Source organism: Eucyclogobius newberryi, unplaced genomic scaffold, assembly GCF_026437365.1.
Source record: "Eucyclogobius newberryi isolate DKJ021-1_F unplaced genomic scaffold, fEucNew1.0.hap1 SCAF_19, whole genome shotgun sequence".
NCBI lineage: Eukaryota > Metazoa > Chordata > Actinopteri > Gobiiformes > Gobiidae > Eucyclogobius > Eucyclogobius newberryi.
The window spans coordinates 13,448,803-13,466,250 of record NW_027315823.1 but is presented as its reverse complement, the minus strand read 5'-3'; the positions used below and the strand labels follow the sequence as shown (position 1 = coordinate 13,466,250).

The 17,448-nt window shown below is 39.0% G+C and overlaps 1 protein-coding gene across 5 annotated transcripts in view; it reads left to right on the top strand.

The window, feature by feature from the left end:
- The window catches only part of dock3 (dedicator of cytokinesis 3), a 189,485-nt gene that overhangs the window by 114,271 nt on the left and 57,766 nt on the right, over positions 1-17,448 (top strand). For all 5 annotated transcript variants that reach the window (XM_072451775.1, XM_072451774.1, XM_072451777.1 and 2 more), the window contains exon 6: positions 15,699-15,847. In XM_072451775.1, coding sequence (XP_072307876.1) covers positions 15,699-15,847 — 149 coding nt within the window. The remainder of the gene's footprint in view (positions 1-15,698; positions 15,848-17,448) is intronic.

Genomic DNA, 17,448 nt, shown 5'->3' with positions numbered 1-17,448 from the left:
ACCATTAATAGTGATATAGCTCATAAAGCCTTATACTGTATGAACCCTCTCCATCTGTTACCGCGCCGCCTCATCACCCCAGGGCGCTAAATAAAGTTGCTGTGATTGATCCACACTCGTTTCTTGTATGTTCCCTCACTTTTTGTGCCAGTCTGACTGAATGAGAGGCCGTGGGTGGTTCAGACAAGACGCAACCAGCCAGGCTAAAACAGGCTTCCCATGCTGCGAAAATATGGATTAGTTTAGCGACGCAATAAAAAACTCAAGCAGGCTACAAAGGAAGTTGTACAAAGAGGGGGAGAGAGAGAGAGAGAGAGTTATCCGCCGCGCACATGTCAAACGGTGACAGCCTGTGATTTCAGCCTCCTTTGGTCGGCATCGCTACAGCTGTTAGCCATAGTCGAGGAACTATCAGCACGCTAACAAGTGGAGCTGTATCTGTGTTGCATGTGAGTACGCTAGCATTGTTTAGCTTTTAGCATTAACTCACTTCTCCATGTTTATTTCTTTTTTTATTCTGGGGAAAAATGTACCTGACCAGCCAGTTCCTCTCACATTCTGTTCAAATGCGGAAGGTTTTGTAAAGCAGTCTGCCAAAACGTGTTGGGAATGGCTGGGAAAAATGGGCAAGAACTTTTTTTCACAGACAGATGATTAAAAGCTTTAAAAGATGTGCTAAATATTAGACTTCTTTCGATTGAATTGATGAAAATGTTGAGGCTGTTGGTAGGCATTACTGTATATTTATCTTTTCTTTCAAGATGTTTACATTTTGACATTCGTTGGAGTTGTATTTTTTGGTTTATGTTAAATCCATAATGTGTTGAAAATGAGCTGTGAGCAAACTACAGCAATGTTTAGTGGGTCTTTAAGTACTTCTTGATGCCATTCGTTCAATGTGCTTGGGATTTTAGCGCTAATTGAGCTCTGATATGTTATGTTATGACGGGAGAGCGGTGTCCCGAATCGCCATGGCGATTCACTGAATGTTGCCAGGGAGACGGGAGTACAGTTCAGTTTGTTGTCCTGTGGCTGCACCTGAAAAGTGTTAAAATAGAGGAAGAAAAGCTGCAGCTGGAGATCAGTTTTCAATGTGCGTTGGCTGGTTTTGTCTAACACTCAATACAGACTTGGATAAAAGGCATCTACTCCCATTACTTGGCTTGAATTAAAGGTGCATTATGTAACTTTTCTGGTATAGGGTCCATCACATGCTTGTCTTCATTGTTCTGCCTGGAATGTCCCATGTATGGCATTGAGCAGGAGGGCACCAGCAGGCCTAGTATCTCCATTGAAACCAATCAGTGGCAAATCTTCCACCGGGTAAAAAAGTTACATAGTGCTCCTTTTAAAAGTTTTACATGGGTTTGATCATTTTAATGTTAGATTTGACCAAAAAATAAACATAGCTGTTTTACATCTGAACAAAGAAATATACATATAACCCGCGGATAGGATACACCATTATAAACATTTATGCACAGTCTGAAGGTGAAGATATTATAAGTTCAGTTATCTGGAGTGCCTAATGGCTTATGAATTATCCATAGAATAGGTGAGTTTGGCCCTGCACCTGCCATTCAGCTCCAGACTAATATTGAGAAAAGGTAAAGGCACACGACACTCTCTCTACACACTCATACTCTACATACACACGTAACAGAAAATTATGTATGACAAAAAGTACTAATGCAGCTGTACATTTACACATAATGCATGATCCGTTAGAGGTATATTCAGTAGAGCAGGGGTCACGAATTCAATTTAGCCGAGATCCAGTTGGAGAAAATGTCCTCTAGCCAAGGACCATGACATCACGCTGTCTCCGCTATGACAGTTATATATTGTAATTGTATTATGATAGTTCTCTTTCACAATATACCAAATACACTTTATGTTGATAAGGATTGTGTGAAAATGTGGATGAGGGGGATATCTATATGTATTATAGCACAAAACATGGCATGAGGAACATTGTTTTGGATCCTGTTCTGTACCATGTCTCTCATTGTTATCCCACCTTTGCACAGGAGGAAGAGAAGCTCAAAACAAACACACAAACACACGTATTACAAGGTTGTTCCGTCCTCTCTGACTGGAAAGCAAAAAGCGTTAGATAAAAACGAGCCGAGCAGTGATATGCGTCGGTTCCTCTCTCGTCGGTTCTTTCGTCGCTCAAAATGAGTTGGGATAACGTCTGTATTGCCGGTCGGCGCATCGCTTTTTAATTTTTTTATGTCAGATAAAAACAGACATCGCGACTGAGCTTTGATTGACGCACAAAGCGGGCTGAACCTCCGCACTCCCGGTGAAAGAGAGGCTTTACGGGTCAAATGTTCAGGTCCGGAGAGAGGACGGCGATAATGTCTGGATCTGGACCAGAGTCTGTTCTTTGTGTGACTTAGCTAGTTGGGTGTTCATTCTTTTGGTTCTTGACCCCTTTATTTGGCTCTGGGGGGATAAAGCTTAAACCTACCGTATTTTCCGGACTATAAGTCACACCGGAGTATAAGTCGCACCAGCCAAAAAATGCATAATAGAGAAGAAAAAAACATATATAAGTTGCACTGGAGTGTGAAATGTGGTTGCAAATGTGAAAATAACAAATAATATCACATATAAGTTGCTCCGGAGTATGAGTATAAGTATATAAGTATAAAATTATATTTAAAAAAAAAGGTGTGACTTATAGTCCGGGAAAATACGATATATTCATTTTTGGGCTCAATGTATTCAATTCATTATGATCAGTATTAAATAGTATTATACTGTTCTCTTTCCATTTTCAAATTAATTAAGTTGTATACATTTTAGTTTAATATTATCATTAAACTAGACTTACTATAGTTATTTTCATCTTTAAGAACCCTAAATCTATGAGTCAACGTTTGGTTTATCTGACTCTAAAAGTAACTCCTGAGTTCATGGCGTTTGCCCTTGACTTCGTCGCGGTCCGACACACGGCAGCTCCATCACAGTCACAGTCAGGGTCCGAGTCCGGGCCAGATCTAACAGCACATCAGGATTAGAGATTTAGAGAGTTTCGACCATTCAAACCACTCTTATAACATGATTCCCTTACTCATATCAAAGGGAAAAATACAAATTTTGTAATAAAATACATGGGAGAGGCTGAAACTTCATTTTAACACTAAGAAACAGGTTGGATACAGTATCAAAACTTGTCCTCTACATTTGACCCATAATTCAATGTCACTGGGGTAATCTACGGAAGATAATTCGCTTCTATAGTGTTCTCCTCAGTTCAAAAATTCAAAACGAAACATTATACATTTTAAATATTCATTGGATACATTTCCAAGCCATTAAATTAAACAGTCTAAATTTAGAGTGTAAGATTTTCAGTCAATTTAACTGTTACACCTTTGGATCTTTGCTGTGAATTTTTTTTTGTGTGCAAATTTTACCCTGAATTTAGACTTTTGAATCGTAGGCCTTGAAAATCCAAGCATTGAATATTTAAAAGGTGATGCTCTATAAATTATCTTGCTGCACTAGCCTCACCAATCTATTTCTTTCTTATTGATAGAAACATAAAGACAGAAATGAGACGGTTCTAAGAGGCCCGTGACAACATAATGTGAGAGGCGTTTAGGCGGCCAGACTAAAAGCTGTGGCTGTGGCTGCAGATTGTGCCGTCGCTGTTGTTTTCGGCCGCTTGACAGGTGTGAAAATGGAACAGGACATCCCATAATGCATCAGGGGTGTTAGGGGCGTCTCTGCGGATTTGGAAGCTGCCAACTAGACTCGCATCTCTTTCTAAATGTAATCGTTCCGACTATTAAAAAACTTAATGGAAGTTAAAGTCAAAACTGCCAGACAGATTTACTCTTGGCGATAGAACTGTGAAAGATGATTATGGTTTGTTTATATGAATGTCTGATCGAGTGTGTGGGGAAACAGACGAGCTTTTAATGTATCAACCTGAATGATTGTTAAAGGGGCTTGTGATGATGTAGCTTGTGGAGGGTCTGCCACCTGCTTGTGTCCTTGGAGATGCTAATGCTTTACCTGCGACGGCGATTACAGGAAGACTTCTGGTAATAATTGCGTTTTCATAAACCAAAACTAACATGACGACGCTGATGAACGCCATTTTTTTAGCATGAATACGGACAAGAGATATAATAAGATAAGCCTTTATTTGTCCCACAGTGGGGAAATTCCAGTGTTGCAACACAAAGTAGGTACAGAAGTAAATATTAAAAAACAACTCTTATAAAAGTCTTATAAAAAACCTTAACTCTAAAACTCTTAAACTCTAAAAAAAATAAATTACAATAGTAACACTCTTATTTACAGCTGTTATATGAACAGAGAATATTGCACCAATATGATGAAAGTATTGCACATGAATATGACAGTATTGCACATTATTATGACCGTATTGCACATGAATATTACAGAATTGCTCATGAATATGACAGTATTGCACATTGTTATGACAGTATTGCACATGAATATGACAGTATTGCACATGAATATGACAATATTGCACATGAATATGACAATATTGCTCATGAATATTACAGTATTGCACATGGTTATGACAGTATTGCACATGAATATTACAGTATTGCTCATGAATATGACAGTATTGCACATTGTTATGACAGTATTGCACATGAATATGACAGTATTGCACATGAATATGACAATATTGCTCATGAATATGACAGTATTGCACATGAATATGACAATATTGCACATGAATATGACAATATTGCTCATGCATATTACAGTATTGCACATGGTTATGACAGTATTGCACATGAATATTACAGTATTGCTCATGAATATGACAGTATTGCACATGAATATGACAATATTGCTGATGAATATTACAGTATTGCACATGGTTATGACAGTATTGCACATGAATATTACAGTATTGCACATGAATATGACAATATTGCTCATGAATATTACAGTATTGCACATGGTTATGACAGTATTGCACATGAATATTACAGTATTGCACATGAATATGACAGCATTAGCATCGAACGTTGTGTCTACAGGTGCCACCACTTATCCAAATGACAGGTCAGATCTGTGGAGAGGCTTCCCCGCTCACAGTTAGAATGCATGTTTTTTCAGGATATTCTTGAGCGATAAAAGCACCTGAAATTGCATACATAAATGGAGGTACAGAGATGTACATTTAATGCCAAACTGTGGGACATTCGAGGAAAAGCAATAACTCCATTGCTTCATTGAACATGCTGGACATTTAAAATACTTCAATGGAAAAAAGATGCCATTATTCATTCAGAGTCAACATTTCTTGCATCACAGTTTGAGAAACACTCCAATAGAGGCGTCTTAAGTGTTGAGACTTGTTATTTACAGTTGTTTGGTCCCTGAGAGCCGCAGACCTGTCCAGGGGCCTCCTCTTCCTCATTTGTCAGGTGTGAAGAAGGAGTGAGATGTTGTTAATGGAACAGAGGTGTTTCTATGTCTCATCAGACTTGTCAGCTGTCAGACTCTTTCCAGACCTATTAAATATGAATATCTCCTCTGCCTCCTTCTTCTCTTCCCCCTCTTCCTCATCCTCCTCCGCCTCCTCTTCCTCCTCTTCCACCTCCTCTGCCTCCTCCGCCTCTTCCTCATCCTCCTCCGCCTCATCCTCCTCTGCCTCCTCCTCCTCTTCTTCCTCTGCCTCTTCTTCCTCCTCTTCTGCCGCCTCCTCCCCCTCCGCCTCCTCTTCCACCTCCGTCTCCTCCTCTTCCTCCTCCTCCTTTGCCTCCTCCTTCTCTTCCTCTTCCGCCTCCTCCTCCTCTGCCTCCTTCGCCTCCTCTTCCGCCTCCTCCTCTTTCTCCTCCTCTTCCTCCTCCTCCTCCTCCTCCTCCTCCTCTCACCACATCTCTGCTTTAAAATTTGGTTGTGGTTGGTTAATGTTCAAGGCATAACCGAGGTCATTTCAAGTGTGAGAGCTGTCATCAAGACTAAGAACTTAATACGTTTTTGCGAATATGGAAAAGGTCAGCGTAGCATTAGAAAGCAATGCAAACATTTGACCTGCCCAAACACATTAGAGGCTGAAGGTTTTTGTGAGGCTTTTTAAAAGCTGTTATTTATTTTTTTGTTGAACTGCTTTTGTGCCATCAAAAGAACATAATGTATTCATGAACGTGCGCAGTATTTTGAACAGTAAAACTCTGCTCTTACACCCATATATTACCTTAGAAACTCCAACAAAGCCTTTCGTGATAATTGGTGTTTGTGTGACAATTAGGACTTGAGATGTTTTCGCACCATAACCGTTGATAAAACTGTGAAAAGAAATTATGAGTTAATTTGCCAAACAGATATCTCTGTCTTTCTCAAAAAACTAATCATTTTTGTTGCCATATACACATATTATCACTGATGACATGACACTACATTTGAGTGGGTTTGAATAGAAGACATTTTCTTGCACAAAAATAGATTTGGCCGTTGAAAGCGTTGCAATTCTAAGCGTAAATAAAAAATTTTAAATGGCACGTTGTTTCGTCTAATTAACTTTTCAAAAGTAGAATGCAAAATGTTGGGGAAATTAAACTTTGTGGAAGATGATCATCATTGGCAGCAACACATTTGGTTAAAGGTCAAAACTGTAACCCGAGCTCAATTGTCATCTTTCTTTTCAGGCATTATAGATTAAAAATAAAAGTTGAATTATCTCTCCTATTGGTCGCATACACAGCCAGCAAAGACAGACTCATTAGCTATCGTTAGCGAAACTGTTGGTCCATGGTAACATTTAACAAACAAACAAGCATTAATGAACTGTTCAGCATTCCGTGTTTTATAAAATGTTTCATAAATCATTGTGCGACTTGCTTTTTGCTATTTTACCTCTCGGCAATAGAGAGGTTCCTGCATTAAGTCCAATGAAAGCCAATGGCCTCCACAAACAGGTCTTTATTGGAGATGTGCTCGAGTGTTCTTTATGAGACTGTGGTGCTAAAGACGTGCTAAAGCTGTGCTGAAGACGTGCTAATCGCTTCTAAGTCAAGAAAGAACCGGAGCTGTGTTTTCTGATGCTATATGCAACCGGTTTGGGTACAAGTGGGGATTGTGGGTAGATTCACATTCTGGAACTGAAAATATATAGTTATGAAGGCAAATGAAGATGTGTTACTGCAGGATTGGTAGAAAAAAGGGTATTGAGTTTCACGGAAATTCACATCATCGCCTGAAGTGCTTGGACATCAAACAAAAGTGAGTCACAGTTTACAGAGAAAGTGCTGGTTTATGGAAATGTATTATGATATTCAACCAAAAAGACTTTCAAACTAAATTCTCACCAGAGATGCAAACTTCCCTCTCCCCAGCCACACACATTTGGAGGGCATGTTAGTGCCACGTTCATACCGGAACCCTTTAGCACACCTTTGGCTGTTCACCTCTTATAGTGTTTTGAGAGTTGAATAAAACATAGAAAAACACACACTGGACACCCCCTTACATAAGTAAAGTAAGAGTTCTGTTAATACACAAGTATGCTATCAGTTAGTTAACTGGTAGCTTTAAATAGAAAAATCTAACTCTGGGGTTTCTGTTAGCAAAGACTTGTGAGATGCATTCACAAATATAAATACAATTGCAATATTAACCATACACTTACAAATAGAGGTTTCAAAATACATTGTTTCTGCCTGCACAACTGTAGGAGCTAAAAGTACGAAGAGGGTTTGCGGTACAAACGGCCACTAACAGGGCAGTCAAGCAATACAAACATACAAGGAGCTTTCAAACTGATGCTAGCCTATACTGTATGTGAATATACACATACAGTATATTTTTACTCTGGTTAGCTTCAAATACACTATTTCCCTATATAGAAAGATAAGTCACTGAAGTGTCTCCTACAAATGTACAATAAGATCAAGAATGCTATATGAAAATCTGATTCTGATTCTGAGAATGCTATATAAAAATGGATGGTATATGCAAATGTTATATGCCCAGACAAGTCCAGTCAAATAGTAATAAAAAATGAATGGGAACAACCCACAGCCTGACAGCATATGTCAGCTAAAGCACACTGCTTTCATAACTTATAAATATGCTTCAATACCAACTCTTCTCCCTTCTAAAATATGCCATTCTGTGGTTGCAAGGTTTCCTTCATCCCTGCTTGCGGTTTAAACCACTCTTGCAATTCTGTTCTGAGTAATAAGTCATCATGTTTTTTAAGGTTCTCTGCACAAAAGTGAACCTCTTTTGCTGTCATTATTTACCTCAGCCTGTTATTAGTTCTGCCTATCTCTATACAAAGAGCTAGCTAGCTCCCATTTTTTTTTCTTCTTTTGTCTGTTTTTGTACTGTCATAATACAGTACAATGAGCACTCACTGCAGTGTGTTTACTGTCGACATCATCACAATTGCATGTCTGAAAAAGCATGGAGTCTCTCGTCTGTGTGCATGTGGGTGGATGTCCAAGAAAACATTGAGCACATATTGTGTCTGTCTCTGCACCTGCTCTATTATAGAAGACTGTCATTTTATTGTTCACATTTTCTCGAGTACATTGCTTTCTAAAAAAAATGTGCTCTAAATAGTATTTAGTGTTCGTAACAAGTGGTTTGTAACAAGTGGTTGACAATTGACATATGCACTTTCGTTGTAAAATAATTTGGCAGTTTTCTGTAGTGGGAATTGTAAAAACTGGGATATTTGAAACCCAAGTGTTTTCTGAGGCTCAGATGATAAATAGGATTAACAAAACAAGGGTGAATGACTCTAAATACGACTGCAGCCATGTTACTGATATTCACAATATGTCTCCTTTTAAGTTATACCACAGAAAATACCAGGATTACTCCAAAAGTAAAAAATAAACCCTGACTTTTGCATTAAAGAAGACATGTCACTTTTACTTTCATAGCTATCCTCTTGTCTCCATGGTGATGTTATTTCATTGCCTGCATGTTTCACAGTATTGCTTCAAGTCTTTTTTTCAGTTTTATTGCAAAAAAAGAATAATACTGCAGGCTTGCCTTTCCACAGATCTGACCTATAACTTGCTTTTAGTGACATCACCTGCTTGTCTCCACAATGCCATACTCCACCTACAAAAAGTTCCGTATTGCGCACTTTCCCAACTGCATGTAGCTGTAAACCTGAATATCGAGGTGTAGTTGTGCTTTTAATACTTGTATGAATAGACCATAATAAACCCGGGTGGTCCAAATTGTTTTCCTCTACACTGGGCCTAAATATCTTTACCTTGCACAATTGGGCTCCTCACATCCACAGGGCTATTATCTGCAGTATCTGAATGAGACTAAATGACTGAGCCACTTTGAGCCAGTCAGCACTTGGTCCAACTTTATATTACATTACATTAGCGCAACTCTGCTTATCCAGGCTGTTATGTGAGCGATTAGACTCTGAATGGGGGAATCAATGGGCAAAAAACTTGTCTACGATCACTTTTAATGTATGGTAAGTAGATTTTTTGTGTGCAGATAATGGTCTAAAGATTTGAGTATGTCCTATAAAAATGGCTGGCAATGTTTAATATCAACTAAGATTTAAATAGCCTTAAAAAAAAAAACATGAACAAAGACTTAATTCTAAATAAGTGATTTATTAAGGCTAGTTCAAGCTTACTAACCACTTAATGAATACCATAACCCTAACATAAGTAGTTTCGAAAACCTGATTCATTCATAAAACTTTGTTCATTCATTATTATCTCTGTATAAAGTGTTCAATGTCTGTCGTTTGTGTTATATGTGATATTTGTGTTGCACCGAACCACCAGGACAAGTATCTATATCTGTGAATTTTTGTTCATCGATAAATTGCAATAAACACCTTTCTGATTCTAATTATGGCTAATAATTTGTTTTTACTTTACCACAAGCAACTACTTGGCTATACATTTTGTTATTTAGATGGATAGATAGACATTTTATTGATTCAAATTCAGCTTTAGAAACATGCTCTGAGTGAATTCTGTGACTTATGTGACCAGTCTTACACTAAATACAGTTACGTATCTTTGTGAGGAGTACCCAGCTGAAGGATTTACCAATGAGTATTTTTAAGTTACTCGGTTATTTGCAGGTTACTTACAAAATAACTGGCAGATGCCCTGGCTTGTGCGGGATGTCATGCAGTGTTGTTAGTTTATACAGTTCATTATTCGTGTTCACCTTATTCTGCCCCGCCCACTTCTGAATGCACTGACCCACACTTCTGTTTGTCTCGGCATTTCTGGCTAAGCGGAAATTCCATTCTTTTCAAAGCAGAACTAAAGAAAAAATCCACTAAAATGCTTTATCGAGTAGGATGCTTTGTGCAAAAAGTTCATTTGGAACAACAAGTCATGGTAACAGACTTGACTCTTTTTGAAACTTTTTAGGATTTGTTTGATTGTCGATTGTCGTTAGTGGCTCAGTTGTGGAGTTTTTACCCTCTAAACCAATGGTTGATTTTCAATCGCTCCATTTCGTATATAGTGCCCTTGCTTTCTTGTCCAAGACACTTCAACTGTTTCAAATACGTGGGACTGACAGTATGATAATGTTTGCTTGATCTTTCAAAGAGCTTTAATTGCCTTAAAGTGGTTGAAAAGTGCTACATACCTTATAGTATATACCATTACAGGCTAATAACTTATATGGTTACAGTTAAAAATGAAGCCTATTCAACATTTAATTGAAAAATACCACTGTGGGTGTACTTTTCTCTGCAAAATACTTCACCCTGCACATACTCTGGTCCCACATGTGAGCAGATGCTGAGGAGCTCCTGGTCCTGATGCTGTAGTTGCTAGGCGACAGTTCAAAAGCCCCTTTAAAATGAGATCCACTCTTGTTTTGCTAAAGTTGTTTATAACCTTGAGCTCTTCTCAGACTGAGTGCTATGCTAATCACTGCACACTCTGGGAAACAGAACAAATGATGCACCTGTCTCCATCTGCATATGCTCGATGTACAAACCAGAGCAAGACACTGCGGCGCACACTGATGCTGCGGATATGTGCTTGTGGAGGCAACTCTGGATTCTTACTCATCCAGGTTGATCGTGCAAGAAATTCACCATGTGCGTCATTATGGCTGGATTTATTCTAAAATGTGATGTGTTTTTTGGTGGTAAAGCTTACTAAGAAGGTAAGATCTTGCTTGGTAAATCTCTACTGAAATCCTCGCTAGAGCTTGGAATCAACCGCTGACCAAAGGTTAAAAGGTTTGCAGATATATTTGCAAAAGCAAAGAAGGAAAATGTAAACTGCTGCGTCACAAACGGTAAATACATTTATCCCACAGATAATCATCACAGAGTTGGCACCAAGTCATTGTTTTGCAAGTTTCAGGTAAGTTTCAAGTCTTTGGCTTCAAGTCCAAGTCAAGTCCAAGTTTCCTGCTTTGTATTTCAAGCATTTTCAAATAATTGCACCAAATGACCGGATACAGGACAGTCTTTTCCTATTTGTGTGATGTTTTTAAAGTCCAAGTCATAGAAGCGAAAGCAGGGTGGGACGTCTAACATCTGACTATCAACTGTGAAGAAGTTTTTTTGTTTTTTGTTTTCTCAAAACACTCTTATTATTTTTGAGGAGAAGCATCAAGTTATCTCAAGTCATAGGGCTCCAAGTTCAAGTCAAGTCCAGAGTCCCTGGCATTCAAATCCAAGTTGAGTCCCGAGTCCAAGTCCAGAGTCCCAAGGCCAAGTCCCGAGTCCAAATCCTGAGTCCAAGTCTTGAGTCTCTTGCATTCAAGTCCAAGTTGAGTCAATTCAATTTAATTTGTTTTTGTAATGCCCAAAATCACAACAGCAGTTGCCTCGAAGGGCGACAGGAGTAGAATGAGTTCTTCGAGGCAGATGAAGACCCGTACATCTGGCTTAGAGAGCATTTCTCCAGGCAGTTGAGGAGCAGCTGGATTCCCCTGCGGGGAAGAAGCAGAAGAAAAAGATGCAAACAGCAATGAACAGCTTGCAAGGGAAATTAAATATTGAATATTGTTGATAGAATAAATAGTCAGAACCAGAGGATAGTGCTCAAGCTGCCATACTTCCCCCAGCATAGCACTTAGGGCAGCGTAGCTGAAACTGTAGGTTTTTATTTCTGTTTCTAACTGGCCTGACCATAAGATATTTCAAAGAGGAACGTTTTAAGCCTGGTCTTAAATGAAGCGACTGTGTCGGCATCTTTAACATGGACAGGAGCTGATTCCATAACACAGGAGCTTGGTAGCTAAACGCTCTACCTCCTACTGTGCTTTTAGAGACTCTTGGGACCACCAGAAGGCCAGCATTCTGAGAGTGAAGAGCTCTGTTTAGATGATATAGTTCTATAGCATCTTTGAGGTAAGATGGGGCAATGTCATTTATGGCTTTGTAAGTCAGTGTAGGATTTTAAATTTGATTCTAAACTCGACAGGGAGCCAGTGAAGAGAATCCAGCACCGGCGTAATGGAGCCCCGAGATGTGGTCCATTTGATCAAAATAGTGACTTAAGTCAGACTTGAATCCATGTCACAACTTTCAAGTCCACACCTCTGCTCTAATCTCAGAATATGTTTTGAATTAAGGCTTAGTGTAGTATTTAGTATCTTAAAATCTCCATTAGTTTAACATACGGCTGACCAGGCTTTTAGCTAGGATTTGAAAACACCCCGTCCAACCGGTGGCTTAAAATATTTTCGGACGGGAAGGCTATGGAAAGCCAATATGTTTATCGCGGCCTTTTTTCAACGTTTTTACAAAATAAAGCGGCGCTTTTAACGCGGAGGCGAGTACACGGAGATCTAGAGCAGCGCCCGCACGCCTCTCGTATCAAGTACGACTTTCCATTCTCTCGCGCCGCCTGCGCCTTTTGGCCTTGCGGATCACATTCCGCCACTTCCGCGTATTGCGCCGTATTTTACATGGTATTTGGCCGTGGAGGTTCGGCATTTTCCAGACCACGGCTCGGCAGCCAATCAGAGCCAAGCACACAAACTTCGACCAATCAGTGCGCAGCATGCAAATTTTCACTTGTAAACACTAAACTGTCATGGCGCGGACCATAGTGGACTATCGTCAAACGCTTCCTGGCCCGATTTAAAAACTTTTCTAAAATGTATTATTAAAAATGACCCCGTCCTTGCCCTCGAAAATGTCCGTCCAAATGTCGAGATACCCCGTCCAAAAGACGGGAAGACGGCCCTCTAGCTAAAAGCCCGGTGTGACAACACAATCCTAAGCCATGCGTATTTCAGTGAAGTTTTGAACTTCTCATGTGGACTCAAAAGTCTAATGTTTTCAGTTCTGTGTTAGTCTTTTCCCTTTATGTATTACTTTACTATTTACTATTAAAGTTCATTTTGATACAAATGGACTTGCTCTTCTTTGATTCTTTATCTGTCTGTCAGTCAGGCCCGGCTGAACTCTGGGAGATAAAACCAGGGCCAGGCTGCATGTCTTCATAAAGCAGGCTATTTATAGCTCTCACAAACCCCTTTGCATCATTAACATTCACAAACATTCATTTTCTTAAGCACAGTTTAAAAGTGAAACTGGGGTGGACCACCAAAGCTCCTTTCACCTCTTATTTCCATGAGACATAAAATTATTTATTGTTACATGCAGACTGCACCCTGCAGTCTCATTTTCATCGCAAAGTGCTGCTTTTACAACATACTTTTGCCAAAAAACACACAATTGATTAATTTACAAAAGAAAAAAAAAGTTGATCTAGTCCTTTTTTAGTCCTGGTCTAGTCCTTTTTTAGTCCTGGTCTAGTCCTTATTTAGTCCTGGCCTAGTCCTTGTTTAGTCCTGATCTAGTCCTTGTTTAGTCCTGGTCTAGTCCTTGTTTAGTCCTTGTTTAGTCCTTGTTTAGTCCTGATCTAGTCCTTGTTTAGTCTTGGTCTAGTCCTTGTTTAGTCCTGGTCTAGTCCTTGTTTATTCCTGGTTTAGTCCTTGTTTAGCCCTGGTCTAGTCCTTGATTATGTCCCTATGTGCACAGTTTTAGTAACTATACTCTTAAGTAAAATCTTTGGATCTTTGTTCTTGTTTTTTATATTTCTCACAACAATTTGCTAGTATTTTGACTCCTTTTTGCTTCCTTTTGCCTACTGTAACATGTCATACAGGTGTTGTTGGCGACCTGCTCGATGCTCTTGTGGGTGTGCAGCTTTACACTTGACTTGCCTTGATGAAAACATTCCTCACCCTGTTGTATCAGCCTGTACCTGGAACACATTTGGTGGCTCTGGCAGCTGTAGCCCACAGATAAAAACAGGAAAAACAATGATGTACAACCAGTGAACAGCAAAACTATCTTTAACTCTCCTCTCACTTCTCACTTCTCTTCACATATCAATAGCACTGATAAAAACGTGCTGCACTTCCAAACCAGCACTGCCTCTGATTTTGGATCCATATGTAATGTAATGATTAACGTATTCAAAAGACAAAAAACTTACTGAGTGCTTAGTACTATTGCAAGAAGTTGTACAGTTTTGAATATTTGTAAAATGTGTCTTTTGAACCCGCGCCTGCTGCTGATTTCTGCAGGGGGATGATAGAGCTAAGAATAGAAGAGGCTATAGGGAAAAACACGTTCACTCTTTATCCATATGGTGTTATTTTATTCTTTACTTTCAGTGGTGCAGCAAAGTGTGGCAATTCCATGCAAATTAGGATTGTAACAAAACTTGACATCTACTTTTCCACTAAAGTTGAAACAAGGATTTATTGGAGCGAAGTTACAGCGTTATAGTTATAGTTATCAAGTCTATATATTTATCTTTTTTCCATCGTATTATTGCTTCGCTAAAATTAACTGAATTAACTGGAAGCTGAAAGTAGGTTCTCCGTTGTTGTGCCGAGCTAGCTTTTTTGTCAACTGCAGGGGGTGATAAAGGACACTTCAACTTGCCTCACATCTATGAATTTCTTCAACAAACAGATTCAGAAACATATTATTTAAGGTGTGAAATGTAATGAGTTCAAGTGTGTGTGATCCCGCTCCTGTATTAGTGATAAATGTGAACGTAGCTGCAGTGTTCCTGTTGTTTGTCCTGTTTCTGCATCAGTTTACTTAATTTTTTTATTTTTTTTAGATGCCAGATACAAGCTAAAGTTGTAGCCTTTTATATTTGTTACTAGACCATAGCAACTTGTTCACATTTTAGTTGTGTTCTGAGCTCATACGGGCGAAAATATTAGTGCTCACCATTGACAATCACAGGCTTTTGCCATTCACTGTTAAAATTCCAAGCGATGTGATGTCATCTGCTTCATCTCTATGGGTTAAACTATTTTCATAACCAATTATCCAAACGTAAAATCCACAAATATTGAACTTAATCAAATGTATTAGTGACTACACCTAAGAACTCACTGGATTAAAACAAAAATCATCATTTAAAAGAAGTATAACACTGTATAACTGTATATTTTAGAGGAAGTGTGGCAGGCTACATGTTAAGCATTTGAAATAAGTAATATTTATGCTGATTTTAATACACTTGAAACTGTTACAGCCTCTTTTTGAATTGAAATTTTTAGCACATTTCTGTTGCATTGCAGAAATATTGTCTTAGCATTGTAATTGGGATGATCAAAACATCACAGTCCCTCAGTTGTACTACTTAAAACATGAATCCCCAAAGTACTTTGATCTGCATACTACAGCATGTCTAATTTCACTTATGCATTTTCTTCTGTGTTTTTCTGCCCCACAGAAACACAAGGTGGACCTCTTCTACAAAGTGCGTCACGTGATGCTGGAGCTGCTGGACCTCAGGAGGCAGCTGCTGTCGGGGCATCTGACACAGGACCAGAGCCGAGAGGTCAAGAGGCACATCACTGTCAGGCTGGACTGGGGCAACGAGTAAGTCCACTAAACACACATCCACTGGGGTACTTAAGTCATTTGTTTAGTACATTTTTAAACGATTACTTCAAATAGATTTTACGTTTAATGTACTTGAGTATAATTTTCCCCTCTATCTGTAATTTTACTTGAGTCGACCTTGACTTTGAATTTACTTCCACAGATTTATATTGGACATTGTAACTTTAAATGTAGTTTTCTACAAATGCATTTTCCTCCCACAGACACATAACGATTAGCATCTAAATTTTAATTTCGGCACCAATTTTCAGTAATAGTAATTTACTTAAATAAGATATCCAAAACGATTCCGTATTATATGTTATATATGTTAATCTAATACGTCAAGTGTCACTAATAAACATTCACCGAGATACAGTTTGACAAAATCTCCACAAGCTGAGGTCCGTAACTTATAATACTATAGCATACAGATTATAATGAGCCTGATACTTTTCACAATTTATCAATCAATTATATTAATATCAAATAGGCTAATGATGGTTATGAAATGAATTGAAATGATTTGTTGCTTATTTAAAAGTTGATTTGAGGTAGAATATAACGCTGACATGAGATGTGGAGCAGAATTCTGCTTTTTGTTCTGATCAGAACATCACACACTAAAAACCCTTTACGTTCCTCTCGTTGCTCTAAAGAGCATTTAGGAACATTTTAATTCATTTCCTCATCAGGCTATGTGAATATATATTTAAAAAATCTTAACATACAGATAACATGTCTGTGCTGTCTGTTTGGGGAGAGAGAGAGAGAGAGAGAGCGAGAGCGAGAGCGCGAGAGAGAGAGAGAGAGAGAGAGAGAGAGAGAGAGAGAGAGAGAGAGAGAGAGAGAGAGAGAGAGAGAGAGAGAGAGAGAGAGAGAGAGAGAGAGAGAGAGAGAGAGAAAGAGAGCGAGAGAGAAAAAGAGAAAGAGAGAGAGAAAGAGAGAATGAGAGAGAGAGAAAGAGAGAGAGAGAAAAAAAGAGAGAGAGAGAGAGAGCGAGAGAGAGAACCTGCCCCTGTTCATTTTTCAGTCTTTTGCGTTACAAATTTGGGACACATCTTCCTATTCTCATACAGCGTCTCGCCTTAAGTTAATGCTTCATCAAAATATAATTACTCAAGTTGTTAAAAAGTATAATATATCATTAATTTGCACTGGTTGCTGAGGAAAACTGATGCATCTTTTCTGTGAATGTGACACAAACACATGATCCTACCTGCAGTGGCGTGTGAACAGTCTATTCCTCTTCTTCCCTGGTTTGTTTGTCTGTTGGACCACGATGACCTGGTTTCTAAATGTCATATTGTGCGGTGCAGTGGATTCCCCTCAGACCTCCATCTTACTCTGGGCACACAACAGAGTGATTGAAAGCGAGGACAGGGCTTAGAGCGGAGCCGGCACACACAAAGTGAAGAGGAATGGGCTCTTGAGCTGGAGTCATTGCACTGCAGAGGGTATGACAGGGGGTGTTTGGGTCGGTAGTTTTACGTTAAGACAGAGACGTTATTGCCATGAGGGGAAATCAGTTCTCTCTTTTTTTTTTTAAAGAATAAACACAACAGAACTTGACCAGAAAGCAAAAATAAAAAACAAAT